The 18,805-nt window shown below is 44.1% G+C and overlaps 1 protein-coding gene across 1 annotated transcript in view; it reads right to left on the reverse strand.

Annotated features, from left to right (window-relative positions):
• The window catches only part of RHOBTB1 (Rho related BTB domain containing 1), a 26,502-nt gene extending 8,257 nt beyond the window's left edge, over positions 1 to 18,245 (reverse strand). The window contains exons 1-6 of the mRNA XM_015826689.2: positions 18,225 to 18,245; positions 14,597 to 14,788; positions 12,321 to 12,424; positions 7,169 to 7,354; positions 5,831 to 6,774; positions 4,066 to 4,184 (exon numbers count right to left, since the gene is read on the reverse strand). Coding sequence (XP_015682175.2) covers positions 4,066 to 4,184; positions 5,831 to 6,774; positions 7,169 to 7,354; positions 12,321 to 12,424; positions 14,597 to 14,788; positions 18,225 to 18,227 — 1,548 coding nt within the window. The 5' untranslated portion in view covers positions 18,228 to 18,245. The remainder of the gene's footprint in view (positions 1 to 4,065; positions 4,185 to 5,830; positions 6,775 to 7,168; positions 7,355 to 12,320; positions 12,425 to 14,596; positions 14,789 to 18,224) is intronic.
• Between the last annotated feature and the right edge of the window lie 560 nt (positions 18,246 to 18,805).

An 18,805-nucleotide genomic window follows, 5' to 3' on the forward strand; every position in this document is an offset into this window, starting at 1 on the left:
AGAAGAAGAAGAAGAAGAAGAAGAAGAAGAAGAAGAAGAAGAAGAAGAAGAAGAAGAAGAAGAAGAAGAAGAAGAAGAAGAAGAAGAAGAAGAAGAAGAAGAAGAAGAAGAAGAAGAAGAAGAAACAACAAACAACAATAACAACAACAACTCTGGATATCTGCTTCAAAGACCTGATCATTCTATGCCAAATACTCCCAGCTCTTCCTAAAGCACAAATAAGTCTTCTCATCAAAACGCAGCTGAAGGCAACCTGTTATTGACTCCCTTTTAGAAAGAAGTGGACCTCCTGCAGCTCCTCAACAGCAAAGGAAACAATGGTTTGAAAGCAAATGATGGAGCTTGAAGTTTCACGGAAGAAGGAAAACCATCACAGGAGGCATTCTGGGCAACAAAATCCTCTCGATACAGTAATTCAGTTTTGCTAAACCCTGAACTGCTATTCTTGCTGGTTTGCATCTCTATGCCTTCTTCTCATCTTTGTGAGACTTGACTGTCTCAAGAGCCCAGTTTATGACTCAGTTCTAACTTCTCTTCCTAATTCTCCCAACCTGATGGCTAAACTATGAGCAGCAAAGCTCTGACTTCCATCACTCGCAATACATTCTATTAGAAAGCTGCAGCATCAGGCCAGACAACAAAATCATTGTAAAGATGGGCAAATTGCCCATCCATTCCCTTCAGCATGGAAGCCTCCTGCCAAGGTATCATTTGTATCTTCAAAAAGTGGTATCCTGGACCCTCAGCTCCCTAAGTTCTCATCCACTGCCCTCCAGCAATTGAAATAAAATATTGGAGCTCTTGAAAAGTGCCCATAGAGGTGTCCAAGTGGCACAACCAGAAGCATAAGCTCATTGTGGACCAGAAGCATAAGCATGGCTGATAGTGGAAAAACCGAGCAGGGTCGGCAATCAGAGATACATCGTGGTGACCAAAACTGGATGCAGTATTCCAAGTGTGGCCTTACCAAGGCATTGTAGAGTGGTATTAACACGCGAAGTATTAATACCACTCTACAATGCCTTGGTAAGGCCACAGTTGGAATACTGCATCCAGTTTTGGTCACCACGATGTAAAAAAAGATGTTGAGACTCTAGAAAGAATACAGAGAAGAGCAACAAAGATGATTAGGGGACTGGAAGCTGAAACATATAAGGAACGGTTGCTGGAATTGGGTATGTCTAGTTTAACGAAGAGAAGGACGAGGGGGGACAGGATAGCAGTCTTCCAATATCTCAGGGGCTGCCCCAAAGAAGAGGGAGTCAGGCTATTCTCCAAAGCACCTGAAGGCAGGACAAGAAGCAACGGATGGAAACTAATCAAGGAGAGAAGCAACCTAGAACTAAGGAGAAACTTCCTGACAGTCAGAACAATTAACCAGTGGAACAACCTGCCTCCAGAAGCGGTGAATGCTCCAACACTGGAAGTTTTTAAGAAGAGACTGGACAGCCATTTGTCCGAAATGGTATAGGGTTACCTGCCTGAGCAGGGGGTTGGACCTGATGACCTCCAAGGTCCCTTCCAACTTTATTATTATTATTATTATTATTATTATTATTATTATTATTATTATTATTATTATTATTATTATTATTATTATTATTATTATTATTATTATTATTATTATTATTATTATTATTATCATCATCATCACAAAGTTCCCAAAATGAACATATACCTACACATTAGGCACACATATACCTACACATTAGGGATCTATGCCAAATGTCCCTGCAAGGAAGAAGACTAAGCTGGAAAATGATGAAGAATGCATAGGCACAGTGTGCAAAAACAAGGTCAAGGACTCTATTTTGGGAGCAATTTTCTACCCTTCCACCCTTAATATAAACACCATAAAGCTAAAAATAATCCAGAGATGCTTTCTGGGATCTGATTATTTTTCAGCCCTTTGCAGTATTACCTTTCCTTAGGACAACTGCTTTCAATAATTCCGCAATGTTTTGTTTTTTTTCACTTTCAAAGTCATGTTCTCCAAAGAATCAATGCTTATGCTGGGGAATGGAGGAGACAGAGTGAAGCAAGAGCAGAAGGTCCCTCAAGACACACCAGTGCATCAGGTTTTCGAGATTTTTGTTACTTTACTGCCCATCTTCCCCCTCCTGAATTAAACCCAGAAAGACCGGTTGAAATCCAAGAAGGATGAAGTATTGACAAAGGTCAATCCAGATAATCAAGACTGGACCTGTTCGTCGATGTCCCGTTACTCGTTGCATTGTTCTGTCGAGACAAACGGCTCTTCTCCTACAGAAGAACCATATGTCCTCATCACAGCCCATGGCTGATCGTGGAAAAACAGAGCAGGCTCAGATCTCGGATGGGAGGCAATCACAAAGTTACATGTGCTTTGAGCCCAAACTCTTCTCCAGGGTTTCTCCTCTGGTGGAGATGAGCCCCCCGCACAAAGTTCTTGCATTACCCATGCAATTTCTCAAAGAACATTTCTATTAGGACAGGGGTAGGCAACCTTGGCTCTTTTATGACTCGTGGACTTCAACTCCCAGAATTCCTGAGCCAGCATGAGGGAAACTTTGGCCCCTTCATGACTTGTGGACTTCAACTCCCAGAATTCCTGAGCCAGCATGAGGGAAACTTTGGCCCTTTCATGACTCGTGGACTTCAACTCCCAGAATTCCTGAGCCAGTATGGCTCAGCTTGGAAACCTCTCCCTTTCCCCTCAGCACGGCTGGCTCAGGAATTCTGGGAGTTGAAGTCCACGAGTCATAAAAGAGCCAAGGTTGTCTATCCCTGGACTAGGCACAAGCATCCATGGCAACCACTTTATAAAACATACAAAGCCAGGGAGAACATGTAGAGTTGCCACCAGAGGAGGATCAAGACCCACCATCTCAGCAATGATTCAGGAGAGGAGATTTCCCCCCCCTTTTTTTTTTTTACTGGCTGTTACAGAGACTGAGCACGAATGCCTAACTTATTGCTGCAAATAACCTGTGCTTCCTGCAGAATTTCAGAACAATAAATAAATTAGAAGGGGCTCATTATATTTATGTGGAACTACCCAGACTACCCACTTCTTGAACCAGCCTCTGCTCCTTCCAGTCCCATCACTCTCCCCAAACAAGGCAGTGAAAGACGATGGGCACAGAGAGCTTCATGTGCTATGAAAAAAAAAATACGGCTTTGCAATTAATATTTAAGATTTCCAAGAAGAAAGCACGTTATTAGTGGTTATAATTAGGAACCAGATTGTGTGTGTGTGTGTGTGTGTGTGTGTGTGTGTATTTTAGAGCACAGCTTACTGAATCAAGGTATGTATTTTTCATGAACCACCTGCTGGGAGTGCCTCCAGGGAGGGAATTATGCTTACTGCTGTTTCAAAAGTAATGAGATTTTTTTTTTAGTAGAACACAGCTTCCAGAATATTAAGTGTATAATCTCTCTCTCTCTCTCTCTCTCTCTCTCTCTCTCTCTCTCTCTCTCTCTCTCTCTCTCTCTCTCTCTCTCTCCCTCCCTCCCTCCCTCTTTCTTCCTTCCTTGAAATATAAGGAAAAATGGGAAGATCATTTTAGATGGTGCTAAAAATTCATCAAAGCTGCTATTGCTGTTTTTTGAGGTCATTCATAAGCACGGTGGTGTCTTTCCTTCTACTCCTCGTCTTTCAATGCTTCACTCCAATACTTCATGCCAAGGTAGGAGATGACAATTGTTCTCCCCGATAGCCTGGTGACCCACCGAACTTTCTAACATTTCCCATTTAAGGCAGTGCCAATTTTACAAACTAGGCAGAACTGAACGAAGATGAGGTTCAACTGGTTCACCGTGGTGTTTGGCTTTTTCACTCCTGGGACTGAGATCTGATGGGAGATGGAGACCAGCTTTTCCACTTCCAACCTCCCCATCCCACCAACTCCCCGACAATCAGGAGCCAGGTATCTTCTGAGAACTAGTGCAGAAGACAGACTGGAGAAGAGGGATCCCCAAAGAGATGTCACCAAGGGATTCCCATGCCCTTCTTGCAACCTAAACCAAGTTCCTTCTCCAGAGCAAAGCTTTGAGCTTACGGGCCAAAGAGGACAAATACGGTACCTCACTGTTCGAGCTTTCCACAAAGGATCCTCCAAACATTGCAGACATCCATTCACAGCTACAGATTAGAAGTGGTTTATGAGCATTTATCTTTCCGTCTTCCAACACGAATACCACATCTGTTAAGGGATCAAAGGAACACAATAACAACCCGTGACTGCTGGTGCTTGCAGTCAAATGTGTGAATCAGGAAGAACATGGGAGAAAGCACGTGATCTGCTGTTTGGCAGAATTTCTGCAAAGAAGGTCCTTCATTGAGGACATCCGGAAGGGCAAATATTAATGTTTAAATGAGCAACAAGGCAATTAAACTCTGAGCTTCCGTCACAGGAACCACGCCAGGAGTTCTTGCTGATTGAGGTTGTTCAAGAGTGTCACTGGCAAAAATGAAAACGGGTCAAATTTATCACAGCTTCATGGGTCATGTAAATGCCACAACACAGTAGTAGTATTGCTAATAATAATAATATTTATATTCTGTCTTGAGGGGGCTTAGATGGGGGGTCTCCCTTTGTTCCTGCCTGCAACCACAGCCCTGTGAAGTAGGTTGAGTGGAGGGTGGCTGGCCCCCAAATCACCCAGGGGACCATCATGGACTTGATCCTGGTCTCCCCAGTCGCAGTTCAAGTCCCCCAACTGCGGGTTCTAACATTAGAGCTTCTTAACCTTAGTTGCAAAACTCCATATGGCCACTAGGTGGCACACATACCTTGTATTTTCCATATTCTTTGGCTGCCACCTAGTGGAACTAAACTCCTGTAGCTCCAAATACTTGTCATTTAATTATCTTCCAATCTACACTCAGGTACTGTATTCCACTCAAACAGCTCCAAGTCCCAGAATTAGCTGAAGAGAAAGATAGCTCATCAGTCGAGCAGCTGTGTCAGGGCAGAGAGACTCAGAGGTAGCCCAGAAGGGCTGGGAAGGTCTCCTCTCTGCAGAACTACTGCCGGAGACCCTCTTGAATCAGATGGACCATAACTGTACCCAATAAAACATCATTTCCCATATACTGAAAGCTAAGGGCTAGAGAGTTACATTGGTATCCTTGCAAACAATACAGCCCATGTAAACCGTTGGATGAGGAGGCTTCCATCCCTCACCCCCTCACCTCCCAAAAGCTAGAATTGTAATTCTGGTGGCGGAAGAGTAAAAGAGAAAGGGGAAACGAAACTGGATTAAGATGAAGCAAAAGAAGAAGGAACCGGACGGGGAAGAAAGAAAAGAAAGGAAACCCTACCCAGTTATCACCAAAGGAGCTAAAATGCATCAGGACCCCGAGCACAGTCACCCCCAAGGTGCCTTGGGGGAGCTGACTGTCAAAGGCACCCACACCTCCTGCAACAGGGCCAGCAAGGAAGAGGTCTCCTACTTCTGCCCATCTCCCTGTGAATTCTGACTTTTTCCCAACGCTTGAACAGAATCAGACTGTCTTCCAAGCAGAGACCCACACTTAGATCTCTCTTTCAACAGCATCTGCACCTTCCCCCCATTCTACAAGTGGAGGACAACTCTCTCCAGGTTTCGAAAATGATTGGGCGAAGGGGCGGATTTGCCTTTTTATGTAAAGATGTATTGCATTCGCATCAAGGAATACATCATGACCCGTCGTAGGGCACAATTTTAGGCTGTGGGTACCCAACTTCCCTTCCTGAACCCTTCAGAACGTCCAAATTACATCTTGGCTTGCACAAAACCATCCCGGGAGTCCTGATTAGCATTGTAACAAAATGCAAGGTAGAGGGATATTTCTGTGTAGACTCACCAGAAAATGTCTCCTTACAGAGGCATTCTTTTATTCTGTTAGCCTTCCGGACGTGGAAAGCCTTTGTAATCTCCTGGTTCATGAAGCCTTCCTTGTTGGTTATGTTTTCTACCATCATCCGCAAGTCAAACACTTCCAGGATCTCAGCAATTTGAGCTACCCGGGTGAGGTCCCTTTCGTTTTCGTCCAGCTGCCCGGTGTATAAAAACTGTAGGACGGTTTTAAAAGGTCCCGGTTGGATGGAAGCCTCCATTTTGACCACCGTCACTGCACAGACCCTCTTCGAAACGGGGTTAATCTGCATCTCTTGATGTAGGCTTATGAAACCTTTGCCCCAGAGCGTTGGACCCTGTTTTGGGCAGGTGGCTTCTCCTGCTTCAGGCTCCACCTGGAGGCCCTCAGTCGAAGCAGAAGGTGTTGCAGCTGCCCCTTCAGCTCCCTGATCAACTGCTTCAAGGCTACAGGTTCTGGCGGGGAGATTGCTACCTTTACTACAAAAGCTTTCAGTCAAGTCGGGTGTTTCTTCACATTCCATTAAGAAAAGGTCATAAAACTTGGACGAAGAGGTAGCTAAGTAGATCTTGTGAGCAAAAATCTGAGTCTGTTCCTGAAGAATAAACAGCACATCTGCACACAAGGGATTGTCCAGTAAGTATCCCACGTCGTTGATCTTGAGGATGGGACACTCTGGGATCTTGATAACAGGGGGAGGAGCCTTTGGAGGTAGAAATGGAGCTTGGAGCAAAGGTTTCTGGACTTTCTTCAAATGGGATTTCCAGAACTGCAAGTGTCTCCTGGAAATCAGGGCTGCTCGGATTGCATTATCAAACACATCCTTGATGCCAAACTGGTCAAAGACGCTGGTTTCATAATAGGGTATACCAAGCTCTTTAGCAACTTCCCTGCCTCTTTCTGGTGGAAGGATGTCTCCCTTCTTGATAGGCCTGCAAACAAAATGGAGTGAAAAAGAAGAGGTCACCTTGGTCAGGCTCACTGAATAGAACTAGTGGACCCCACCCATCAAGGGATGCGTTCTTGTGATCCTTTGGCCTTCGCGCTTTCCCTTTTTCGGATGCCCCATGAAGACCACAGGGTTTGATGCCCAAAGTCTTCAACATCTGAGAAGACTTCCTGCCTATTTGAAAGACCCCCTTCCCCAGGTATGGAATTTGCTATTAATTTTGTTTTTATTTTCCTGTACTGTATTATAAACTAAAGAAATTAGACACGCAAGGCCATTTCAAATGCTTCCTTAGGAGCCAAGATGTCGCCTTTTCTGCAAAGGTCCAGCATTGCCTTGTCACTGGGTTTTTTTTTTAAATCCGCATTCAACCCTACCTTGCCAATGGCCTCCTGGCTCGATTGACAGCTTCCAGATCGGCATAGCGAAGGTCCAGTTGGCAGCCCACTAGAATCACAGGGGTCCGAGGGCAGAAGTGCTTGATCTCTTGACACCACATTGTCTTCACATGATTCAGGGAGTTAGGGTTAGCAATGGAGAAGCACAACACCACCACGTCAGATCTGCAAGACAAAAATATTATTTGTTTTAGATAAATTTTATAGCTCAATTGCTTTGTTCACAAATGGGCGTTATTGCAAAGTGCCAGGGCCGCATCAGCATTGTGGTACCCTCAGGGGGGTGGGGGTGGGCATGGCCCACTGGGTGGGTGTGGCTGCAGTGGTCACAGCAGACTGAGTGGGCATGGCCAGGGTGGGCATGGCCACCTCGATGTTGCTGGTGGGGGAGACACCTGTGGGGGCTGGGCAGGATTGGGGGAGATCCAGGGGGTCTCTGGTGGGTGGTACGGTGGGCAGGGGGCTCATCCTGTGGGGCGAGGCAGGGGGTAGGACGGGGGTGCCATTGCTGCAGGGCATGGCGAGGCAGGGGCGGCTGCTGCCTGACACCATCAGCCCCCACACACAGAGGCCAGTGAGCGCATGGTCTACCACCTCTACTCAAGCTTGCTAGCCAGCTGCTTCACCTCCTTTGTGCTGGGTGAAGCTGCCACTTCGGGCACCAGCAGTGGCCTAATGGACCTGCACGAGCTGGCGGCGGCGGTGGCAGGTGTGCCCACAGAGAAGGCTCTGAGTGCCGCCTCTGGCACGCATGCCATAGGTTTGCCATCACTGTTCTAGACAATTTCTGGAAGGAAATCCAGCATGCCAAGGATTCCTTTAAGGTTCAGAGTTCACAAGGGGGGAAAAATGAATAAATATTAACCCCTCCCCTTCCAACCCAAAGCATGACTCAGCCACCTGTCTCTCTGTTCAGGTGTTTTTATGGAGCCGAGTATTTACAAAGCAGCATTTTCCTTCTTTTCCACATTAGGAATATATTTTAGAGCCCCTCCTTCCCTCCCTTCCGGAACTGAGAAAAGGGAGTTGGGAAAAGAATATGATTTGGACCGCTTCTCAATACACAAATTGCTATGACAACCAATTGCTTGGCTCTGTTTTGAAATGTTTGCTGGTGGTCCTCAGAATTCACCACACAAGTAGCATCCCCTGAAATCTGAGCCCAGGAGCATCAGATCTGACTTTGAATGGGTCATCAGCCACTCCCTAGGTCTAGGCCAGGGGTAGGCTACCTTGGCTCTTTTATGACTCGTGGACTTCAACTCCCAGAATTCCTCAGCCAGCCACGCTGAGGGGAAAGGGAGAGGTTTCCAAGCTGAGCCATGCTGGCTCAGGAATTCTGGGAGTTGAAGTCCACGAGTCATAAAGCGGCCTAGGCCTAGGCCAGTGGTAGGCTACCTTGGCTCTTTTATGACTCGTGGACTTCAACTCCCAGAATTCCTGAGCCAGCCACGCTGAGGGGAAAGGGAGAGGTTTCCAAGCTGAGCCATGCTGGCTCAGGAATTCTGGGAGTTGAAGTCCACGAGTCATAAAAGAGCCAAGGTTGCCTACCCCTGATCTCGGAGGACATTTTTACTAGTTACCAACTATCTCTGGCTTGAACCATGCAGGGTCCAAAAATGACAGCTGTGGGAAGTCCATGTCCAACCAGAAAGTGGTATGTTTGAGGTACTTGTCCGCCTACCAAAAAAAGTGGGATGCTGTGTTCTCTGCATGGTTCCAAACTGAAATGGCCGGAGGGGTCTTTTGGGTAATGGCATTTGTGGCTTTTGGCCAGTAATGGCCTTCCAGAGGAGGCACAGAGGGGTGTGAGAGGGAGAGAGAGATTGAAAGGAGCTAAAGCGAGGACAGGAGGAGGTTTGCTTGGAAGAAAAGTAGGGGGCTGGCAAGTGGATGATGGTGCCCTGAGCTAAATGGTGGTGCCAGCAGGGAGACAAGATTCTGGAAAGGTAGAGGAGAGAGAGATGCTTTTTATAAGTGCACCCAAGATTGACAGGGGCTTTGCTGATTTGTAGCATGAAGTTGTTTCGAGTCAATTGTGGGACTAAAATAACCCAGATTTCAATAAGCGGAGAGCTGAAGAGTTCAGCACTTCTATTCATAAGGTGACCAATCGTCACCTTATGTAAGTCCTTCTTTTGTAAGTTCTGTCCTCTCTCGAAAAGTGTCCTCCTACATGTCCTCCTTTTCAATATTTGAAGACTAATCTGTAAATCTCCGTATTCGATCGATGCCGATCCGCTCCGTTGCGTGTGATGTGACGTATTTGTATTTGACATGATGATTCGTCAAGGCTCGGTACAGTGCGGCGAGACGCGATTATGAGATGCGTGCGCTCCACACAGGAGAATTGTTTTGAGAGAGTGCGCCACGCGCAAGAGTGTGCCGCACGCAAGTGGCTTTGTTTACTTCTTACCGAAACACAACACGGCACACGCACGCATTAGACTCACTTTTTTTCTTCAATTTATTTGTGTCCTCCTTCTCATTGTAAAAAGGTTGGTCACCTTACTATTCAAGTAATTATCCCCAAAGATCTGGGGCAGAGACGTCACGTGGAGACGGAAAGTCCTCTCCCAACTGCCTTGTTTCAGCAAATGCTGGGACCCCCCTGGCTCTGCCCTCATATCTCAGCCCAACTGCTTAGGGACAATGTGTTTCATTGTGTATCAGAAGGCGCCTCCAGGAGCAGAAGCAAGGATGCAAATAACCCTGCCGAATCAATAAGACTGAATTTGAAGCATGCTAATATTTGGCAAAGGGACCGTGTCTCTGCCATCTCTTTTGCAACCTTTAGAAAAGGCATTTAAATGTTGTTTAAATATTTAACTGTATTTGTTAACCAAGGCTGTTAAACCTGGTTGTTAAATTACTTATTGCCCAGAAGGTACTATGAGGTCAGCAAGAGAAGGCCAATGGTCAACATTCCTGAGAGGTCTGTTCCGCCAAAATCCTTTGTGTCTTTTGTGACCTTGGCTCCTCTTCCTGCTCCCCATGAGACACCACTTGGTGAACTGGAAGCAGCTGAAGGCCCCATCTCCCTGCACCTAGAACCCCCTCCCCCCTTGGTGTTCTGCCCTGGTTGTAGGGTTGTAGGGTTCCCAAGACTTGTGGCATTACTCCAAAGAATTCCTGCAGCAGCATTTCTCCCAAAGCAACTCTTGGAAATATGAAGCCGGAAATGTGTTACTGATGAAGGAGGTGATGCACACTCGGAGCTCAATGGATTTGGGTTGCTTCTGGAAGGAAATCCACCAATATTCCCAATCTCTCCTCCTACTTGATTCTCAACCTAATGCTGTATAGATGTGTCACACTTCAACTCCTGATTGGCATGGAAATTAGCCCCATGGCTTGGGAATTATGGGAGCTGAAGCCTGATAGACCAAGAGGGCACTGAGTTAGAGAAGCCTGTTTAACCCTCTACAGATTATAGCACCATCTAGAACAGGAGTAGGCAACCTTGGCTCTTTTATGACTTGTGGACTTCAACTCCCAGAATTCCTGAGCCAGCCATGCTGAGGGAAAAGGGAGAGGTTTCCAAGCTGAGCCATGGCTGGCTCAGGAATTCTGGGAGTTGAAGTCCACAAGTCATAAAAGAGCCAAGGTTGCCTACCCCTGATCTAGAACAATGAAATCAATATTAAACCAAAAGTATTAATGTCAATGAAACTTCAGCAGCCGAACATCTGCTTGGGCACAAAAGCCTACGAGGCCAATCTGATCGGCCTTTGTGCTTCATCCTCTTCGGTGGCACGTAACAGATCACTTTTGAGACCTGTGCAAAAAGAATTCCTGGGTCTCAATTTCTGTTGCCAGGATTGATGTTACTGTAGTTGACATGCGTGCAATTATGACATAAAGGTGTTTCAGGCTCATCCACAAAGTCTGTTCTTTTGGGTAACTTTTAAATTAAAAAGGAACCGAAACAGAGAGAAAGTCTGAAGGAGTTTCAATGACTCTCAAATGGTTTGCAGGAATTTTAAGCTAGCATTAATATCTGGTCCTATAAAGACGATATCATCATTCTAATGCATTTAGAATGACCAAATATTCTTCTTTTATACTAACATGGAATTTAGTTAATAACCAAGCTGGACCTTCCTCATTAGTCTGATCCCACTTTTCTGAAAATGATAGGCAAAGTTTCTCCCTTCACAGGTTTTCAAAGCTCTCCCAGTTCAGCAGTAACTGTTCTTTATGACCAGCCAAGCAAATAAAAATAGTAAATGTAGTCATTAATTTAATTATGTAATAGTTGATTTAATTATTCATTCAATAGTGCCGTTTCTTCTTCACACTGTTTGTGGATGACCCATGGAATATATAGTATTTTGTTCAGATTCGTTACTCCAAATGTTAACCCATTAAAGATGTAAGTATTCTCCTATGCCAGTGGTGGCGAACCTATGGCACGCGTGGCAGAGGTGGCACTCAGAGCCCTCTTTGTGGGCACACGTGCCATGCCCCGGAGATGGCAACCATCCCTCTTCAACCAGCCACCCAAGGTCCCACGTAGCCGGATGCATCCCGGCATGGCTGGTTTCCCTCCCCCCCTGGTTCCGTCCCTCCTGACCTTGCATGCTCTCCTCTTCCTGGGCATGACCCACTGCATCACCTCCTCAGCTGTCAGCCAGCTGTCCAGAGTGTACCGGTCAAGGAGCCAGCAGGCTGTGGCTGCTGATGGACACCGTCGCCCCCCATGCACTCGCTGGCCTCTGTGTGCAGGGGCTGATGGTGTCAGGCAGCAGCTGCCCTGGCCCCTGCCTCACCTTGCCCCACAGCAATGGCATCCCCGCCCTGCCTCACCTCGCCTCACCCTGCAGGACAAGCCTCCTGCCCACTGCCCCACCTGCCAGAGACCCCCTGGATCTCCCCCAACCCTGCCTGGCCCCCACAGGCATCCCTCCCCACGAGCAACATCGAGGTGACCATGCCCACTCTGGTCATACCCACCCAGTCTGCCATGACCATCACAGCCACGCTCACCCAGTGGGCCACATCCCACCTGGCACCCGGCAATACATAAGTGGGGTTTGGGTTGCAGTTTGGGCACTCAGTCTCTAAAAGGTTCGCCATCACTGTTCTATGAGCTTGCTTGCCACAAAAGGGACATCTAACTTAGACTGACCTTCCGTAAGCGAAACGTCGGTCTTTGTGGTGGTCTCCAAAGGTGTCCCAGAGCCTGAGAGAAACACTCACTTCGTCAACTACATCACGGGATCGTTCAAGAACCTGGAATAGAGACACGTCTGTAAGATAAAGGTTTGTGGTGGAAGCAGACAGAGCTGGGGGGGGGGGGGATGGGAGGTAAGAGACCTGAGCAGGGATCTTATTCCCAAAAATTTCATGCCAGCAAAAATTATAGTCAGGGATGGACGATGATACTAACTTCTAGGTTGCGGTAAGAAGATGCCAACTTCTGGTTGGAGACCAGATGTTCAATTCAGATAACCCACCAAATTTTGATTGGAAGGAGCCCAAAATAAGAAATCATTATATCAACCCAGAAAATAGATGATGAGATGACAGAATACTTAAAAAAGAAACATCTGTTTGAATATGGTTAAAGAAACAGAAAAGTTTTGGAATGTATATATGTCATTCTAAGAGGGATGAATTCCCTAAATAATATAGTATGCTTTTTTCCCCTTTTTTGTTTTCTTTCTTGATATGAGTAATATAAAAAAGTTGAAATGACTTAGATAAAGGAAATGTTTTAGATGCTTAAATGTGATTTAATTTAAGAAAATTATAATGGATAAAAATGTTTTGAATAAGAGTTAAAGGACTAGATGACTAGTATTAAATGGAATGTTTAAAGATTAAACATATTTTTGATTGTGGTTAAAAAGAATAAGAAATTTAGGAAATAAATATATATTAGCTTAGGAGGGATATATATTTTAAGTAGTATGTTATTTTTTACGTTTCTTTACTCTTGCTCCCCTTTTTTTCATTGTTTTATCTATTCCTTAAGAAATGTGAAAGTGTGAAATGGTTCATATGGAAAAATAGAGTTAAAATTTTAAATGTAATTAATTTTTGAGAAAATCTTAACCAGTAAGAATACCTAGAATTTGGTGGGAGAAACAAATTCAAATAAGGACTGTAACAGGATCTATGATAAGGCAACCAGTATGATTGGATAGAAAAGAAATATTATATTGATGTGATTATTATTTTTAGGAACATTGGGGAAAAATTATATATTTACTGTAATTGTTATCTATCAAAACAATAAGAATTGTACTAACTCAATGTTTGCAAAAGAGGATATTTAGGGAAAAGAGGAAATCAACTAAAACCATTATGTGGATTATGGATTATAGAAATCAGTTGTTACTGATTGTTTTACAAAAATAACCCAGACAACACACTGTTCACCAATTATTAAGTGATTTATGTTTTTAAAAAATCAATAAAATATATTACAAAAAAAAGAAATCATTATTTGTGATCAGCTACCAAAACCCAGCAAATATGATTTGAAATAAATATTGTGCTAATTATAGTCTGGTATAACACTTGGCCATCAGTCTTCCTAGTCCAGACGTTACTGTGCTATGCAGAAGAATTTATAAAGCTTAGATGAAGCAGACATGTAGAATAAAATGTTGACTTTCAGATACAACCTAAACTGTGGTCAGCAGCAGTCATGGTTTAATCTGGGGCTAAGCTGACAGATTTCATGTATTCATACATAACACAATTTCTTAACAAAAGATTTAAGCCTAGACAATCTAACACAAGCCTCCGATGAAATCAGTGCAACAAATGATTAGTGAAATGAGCAATAATTACGCCACATTTTAATATGTCTGTGGGGAATACACAAAGAAAAATACATCATTAAAGTCTGGCATGAAGGTAGTATGCGGTTGCAAAGAGCAGGATGGATAGATGGCAGATTTAAGATCCAGCATGGAGTTTATGAAGAAGACCAATAGTTACAAAAATCAGCTGGGGTAGAACTGCTGGACTGTAACAGTTGCACAGAAAATGCAACCCTATAAATTTTTAGATCACACAGGCTGGAATGCCTTCTTTACCAACTATTTCTGCAGACAACAATTTGGGAGGGAATTTCTTTGGACAATTAACTGCAGCTAAAAAGATGGAAAAGGGGGAATATGTTGGCCAGAAGATCTGAATCTTCAATAGCGGCAGGCTTGCAAGAATACGATGCACCTTCCACCAGGTAGCAATGATATAAGCACGCAAAGGCAGCAGGTAAGTACTTGAAGTATTTCCACATATATTTTCTAAGTACAGTAGAAGTAAGTACTAAGTACTCTAGCCTGCTCTAATCTAATGTACTCCTCTCTCTGGAGTGCCTTCCGTCCAGCCCACTCTTTTCATCCATATCCCTTCTAGATGGGGCCTCAAAATTAAAGCCGTACCTACCTCTTGGCAGACCCGATACTGGTCAATTGCCCAGACCGTTGGTACGTGGGTCGCCAGCAGTTGATACTGGTTCAGGGTCGTGTTGCAGGCTCTTGCACAAATCAGACGGGTTTTGCCCACCGCATTATCCCCGACAACCACGCATTTGATGGTTTCAACATTTGGTCTTTCGTAGTCCATGTCAATATCCATCTACCAGGGGCTGCAAGAAGACCAGAAATTTGGTTACCACCTCAGAGAAGCTTCTCACTTTGACTTTTTGAAGGCCAAAATGGGAGCTGCCTCTTGTCAAGGCTGACTTATAAACCTCACCCAGCTCATAAACTAGGCAGGCCCCATCCCTGGCCTTCATTCAGTTTCCTATAAACACAGTCTTGCTTAGAGAAGAGAAAACAGGACCGAGTACAGGTTGCTGGCCGGGACAGCAGAAGTCTCAGCCTGCAAGCTGCTCTACGCTTGAAGTTTCAATCATGTTTATACCAGTCCTCGGGAATATGCCTCCAGGGCAAAATCAAAAGGCAAAAGTTAGGAAGTTACAAAACAAAACAGCTGCATATTACCAGAGAAAACAAATCAAGAGTCTTCATTAGCACAAGATTCCGAGCAAGCCCCAAACTGGTGATTCAAAAAATAACCCAACATACTTCTGAGTGATATAGAACCCCCCAAGAGCTTTTCCTGGCCCAAATCATGCGCTTTAGCTACAAGGCTGCAATGCTCTGAACTTGGGTCAATGAAAATTAATACGCAAATATAAACTTGGGAGGATTCACCTCTAGCTTGTTGAAAGAGCAGAAAGAAAGAAACGAAATTCGCCTGTATCTAAGATCAGGGGAAAATCCAATTCACTGTATTGTACAATACACTAATGTTAAAACTGTCTTAAACAGAAATACTTTTGGAAATATTTGATGGGTGTCCAAATTTTTTACTGTTACAATTTATTTTCCTACACAGACAATCGATTTCAAAATGAAGAAACATGTATAATTGCAGAGCTGAGAAATTTCTGTTTTATTGGTGGCATTTTTTCACTTATCAGAGATATGGAAAAAGCATTCCTCAAGTAGCTTTGAGCCCTATTTGGCTCTTAGTATTTACTGTGTCTCATCAAATATATTTTCTAAGGTCCATATGAATGTTCTAATAATGGATGGACTGTCATTTTGATTACATCTTACCTTTATTTGCCATGACTTTTGAAACACTGAACAGTTAAACATAACTGGTCAAGAAGAATGAAGTGAAATTAAGGGGTTCGATCTATAATTAATTTTAGTCTTTGTTGGAGCAATATCTTTGCCTTAGCTTGACCCCACAGAAAAGTTGATCTGGAAACACTGCTGAATATGATTTCCAGTGAGTCTTCTGTGGAAGACTTAACCTTCCACAATGTTCTCCAATCTGACGGAGTGCTAGACTATAGGTCTAAAATCCTTACTTCCTAAAGTAGTATCCCAGACATTTGGGGAACATCAAGTCATGGAAGGCTAATTTATTACAGAACACACACAAATAGGTGTTCAGGGAATGTTTAAGAGCCAAAGTACACTGGAAAATAATCCTAAAAGTCACATGGACGGGACTGGGACTAATGTTATCTCGTAAGCTTATATTTAGGACATGCCATTTCAGTCTGCAGATAGAGTTGTTGGGCTGAACACTCCACCACACTTGAAAAATAATTAAGGCAGGTGAAAGGGTGGCTTGTGACTCTTCAATGTTGTTATCATGAACAAGAATGAGTTTGAGCAAAACAGTTGCAAAGCAAATTCACAATCGAGAACAAAGAGAACCAGCTGGGAGTGGTGATTCAACCACACCAAATGCAAGATAACCCAGCCTAGCACGAGAACAGCTGTTGAACTGAGTTGACCGTCTGCCAAGAAAGCTTGGATAAGATCCAAGGTCAGGCATGTCAGAAAAAGATACAGTGTGTTGAACCTCTTTTACCTTGAGAATGCCTACAGACTCACTGGCAGCTGCCAAGGAGAAATATTTTCAAGAGACATTTCAATGGGAGTATGGTGATTTTATTGACACAACTGTTGGAGTTTACATAAAGCTTAAACACCTTGTCATGTGATAGGGTGTTTTTTTTTGTTTTTTTGTTTTTTTGAGATCCAGCCGTAATCACATTATACAGCTATACAGGAAAGCAAACACCCAGGACTTTGCTGGGGGGAAAATAATGATATTTCCTGACTTGCCGCGAGGAGTTTTAAGAAAGTACAAAGAATTTATTCAAGCCCTTGTCGTGGCCAAGCAACACAGGATAAATGTCAGGGAATTGTGCAGCCGGTGACCAAATAAAGTCAGAAACCCTGGCACGAACTTGTTGTTTTATGTAAATAAATGTATTTACAGTAAATAAGATAGGCAAACAGGAGCACCGTCAGGCAACATCATGAGGTAAATCACAGAGCAAACCGAGGTAAAAGGCGGGAAACAAGGAAACTCCCCCTTTATACCCACAGCAACCAATCACAGCTTAGATTGCCTCATGCAGGAGCCCGCTCTCACCAATCAATCAGCTATAACTGTGTGTTCTGACTCATTACACACTTCACTGTCCCAGCTATTAATTTAAATATCTTAACAATAAATATTTCCTTTCTCTGGCAGGTTACATATATAACAACAGGTCATCCCTCAGTTACCATTTGGGTGATTTCTGAGGCTCATAGACAATTCTCCTAGCAGACAAATTGCTTCATATTCAAAGTTTGGTCATGAAAATCTGACGAACTTGGCTTCTGCTTGCTTCAGTGGAAGAGTAAATTCCACATCACTTCTGGGACTTAAGTTTCAGTCTAGCTCCGCACTAATATACGCACAATCTTACCCGCAGGAGAACACAACCTGGAGGAGAAGCTGTGAATTTCTCCAACTTAGCCTTGCTTGGTCTTGACCGTAAAGTGCGCAAGGGTGTTCTACATGCATTTTTCTGGGAGTTGACTTGAAAAGCTCCTGGCAAGCTTTTCTCCAGAAATCACGGTGGGAAACACCCATTTTGGAGGACTTTGCCCAGATAGCTTCAGAAGGTTTAGCCCACAGAGCTTCTGGCCTGTGAAGAGGGGAAACTCCCTACACGGCTACGTGTCTGGCTAGGGATCCACCCGTAACTATTTGTTATTAGAGATTTGTACACAAGCACACCTTCCTTTGATGGTTTGGCTTTCCCTGGAAGCTGGCATAAGAAAATTGCATAATCCAGACATGGCTGTCGACTCTCATAAACACGGGACTATACCTATCACAATGGTAACACGGTACACCACAAAACTAAGCTTATTTTATATTGTACACCTATCGTTGAAGGGGACGGGTATTATCATACCTTCCTAGCTTCCATTTTCTCTTATTTTCACAGCTCAGGAAAAAGAGCGGGGGGACACACGAATGAAACTTGCATACGTTCATGGCAGCATGGCTGAGAGTCAGAGACCAGGAGAGGGTGTGAAGGGAGTTACAGGTAATAATAATAATAATAATAATAATAACAACAACAACAACAACAACAACAACAACAACAATAATAATAATAATAATAATAATAATAATAAAGTTGGAAGGGACCTTGGAAGTCATCTAGTCCAATCTCCTGCTCAGGCAGGAAACCCTATACCATTTCAGACAAATGGCTGTCCAGTTTCTTCTTAAAAACTTCCAGTGTTGCAGCATTCACCGCTTCTGGAGGCAGGTTGTTCCACTGGTTAATTGTTCTAACTGTCAGGAAGTTGCTCCTTAGTTCTAGGTTGCTTCTCTCCTTGATTAGTTTTCATCCGTTGCTTCTTGTCCTGCCTTCAGGCGCTTTGGAGAATAGCTTGACTCCCTCTTCTTTGGGGCAGCCCCTGAGATACTGGAACACTGCTATCATGTCCCCCCTGGTCCTTCTCTTCGTTAAACTAGACATACCCAATTCCAGCAACCGTTCCTTATATGCTTTAGCCTCCAGCCCCCTGATCATCCTTGTTGCTCTTCTCTGTACTCTTTCTAGAGTCTCAACATCTTTTTTACATCGTGGTGACAAAACTGGATGCAGTATTCCAAATGTGGCCTTACTAAGGCATTGTAAAGTGGTATTAATACTTCACGTGATCTTGATTCTATCCCTCTGTTAATGCAGACAAGCACTGTGTTGGCCTTTTGGGCAGCTACAGTGCTCCTGTCCCAAAAGGTGAATCGTGGATATTCTCACAAAGGGAA

Source organism: Protobothrops mucrosquamatus, unplaced genomic scaffold (genome assembly GCF_001527695.2).
Source record: "Protobothrops mucrosquamatus isolate PMUCROS unplaced genomic scaffold, P.Mucros_1.0 scaffold3234, whole genome shotgun sequence".
Lineage (NCBI taxonomy): Eukaryota > Metazoa > Chordata > Lepidosauria > Squamata > Viperidae > Protobothrops > Protobothrops mucrosquamatus.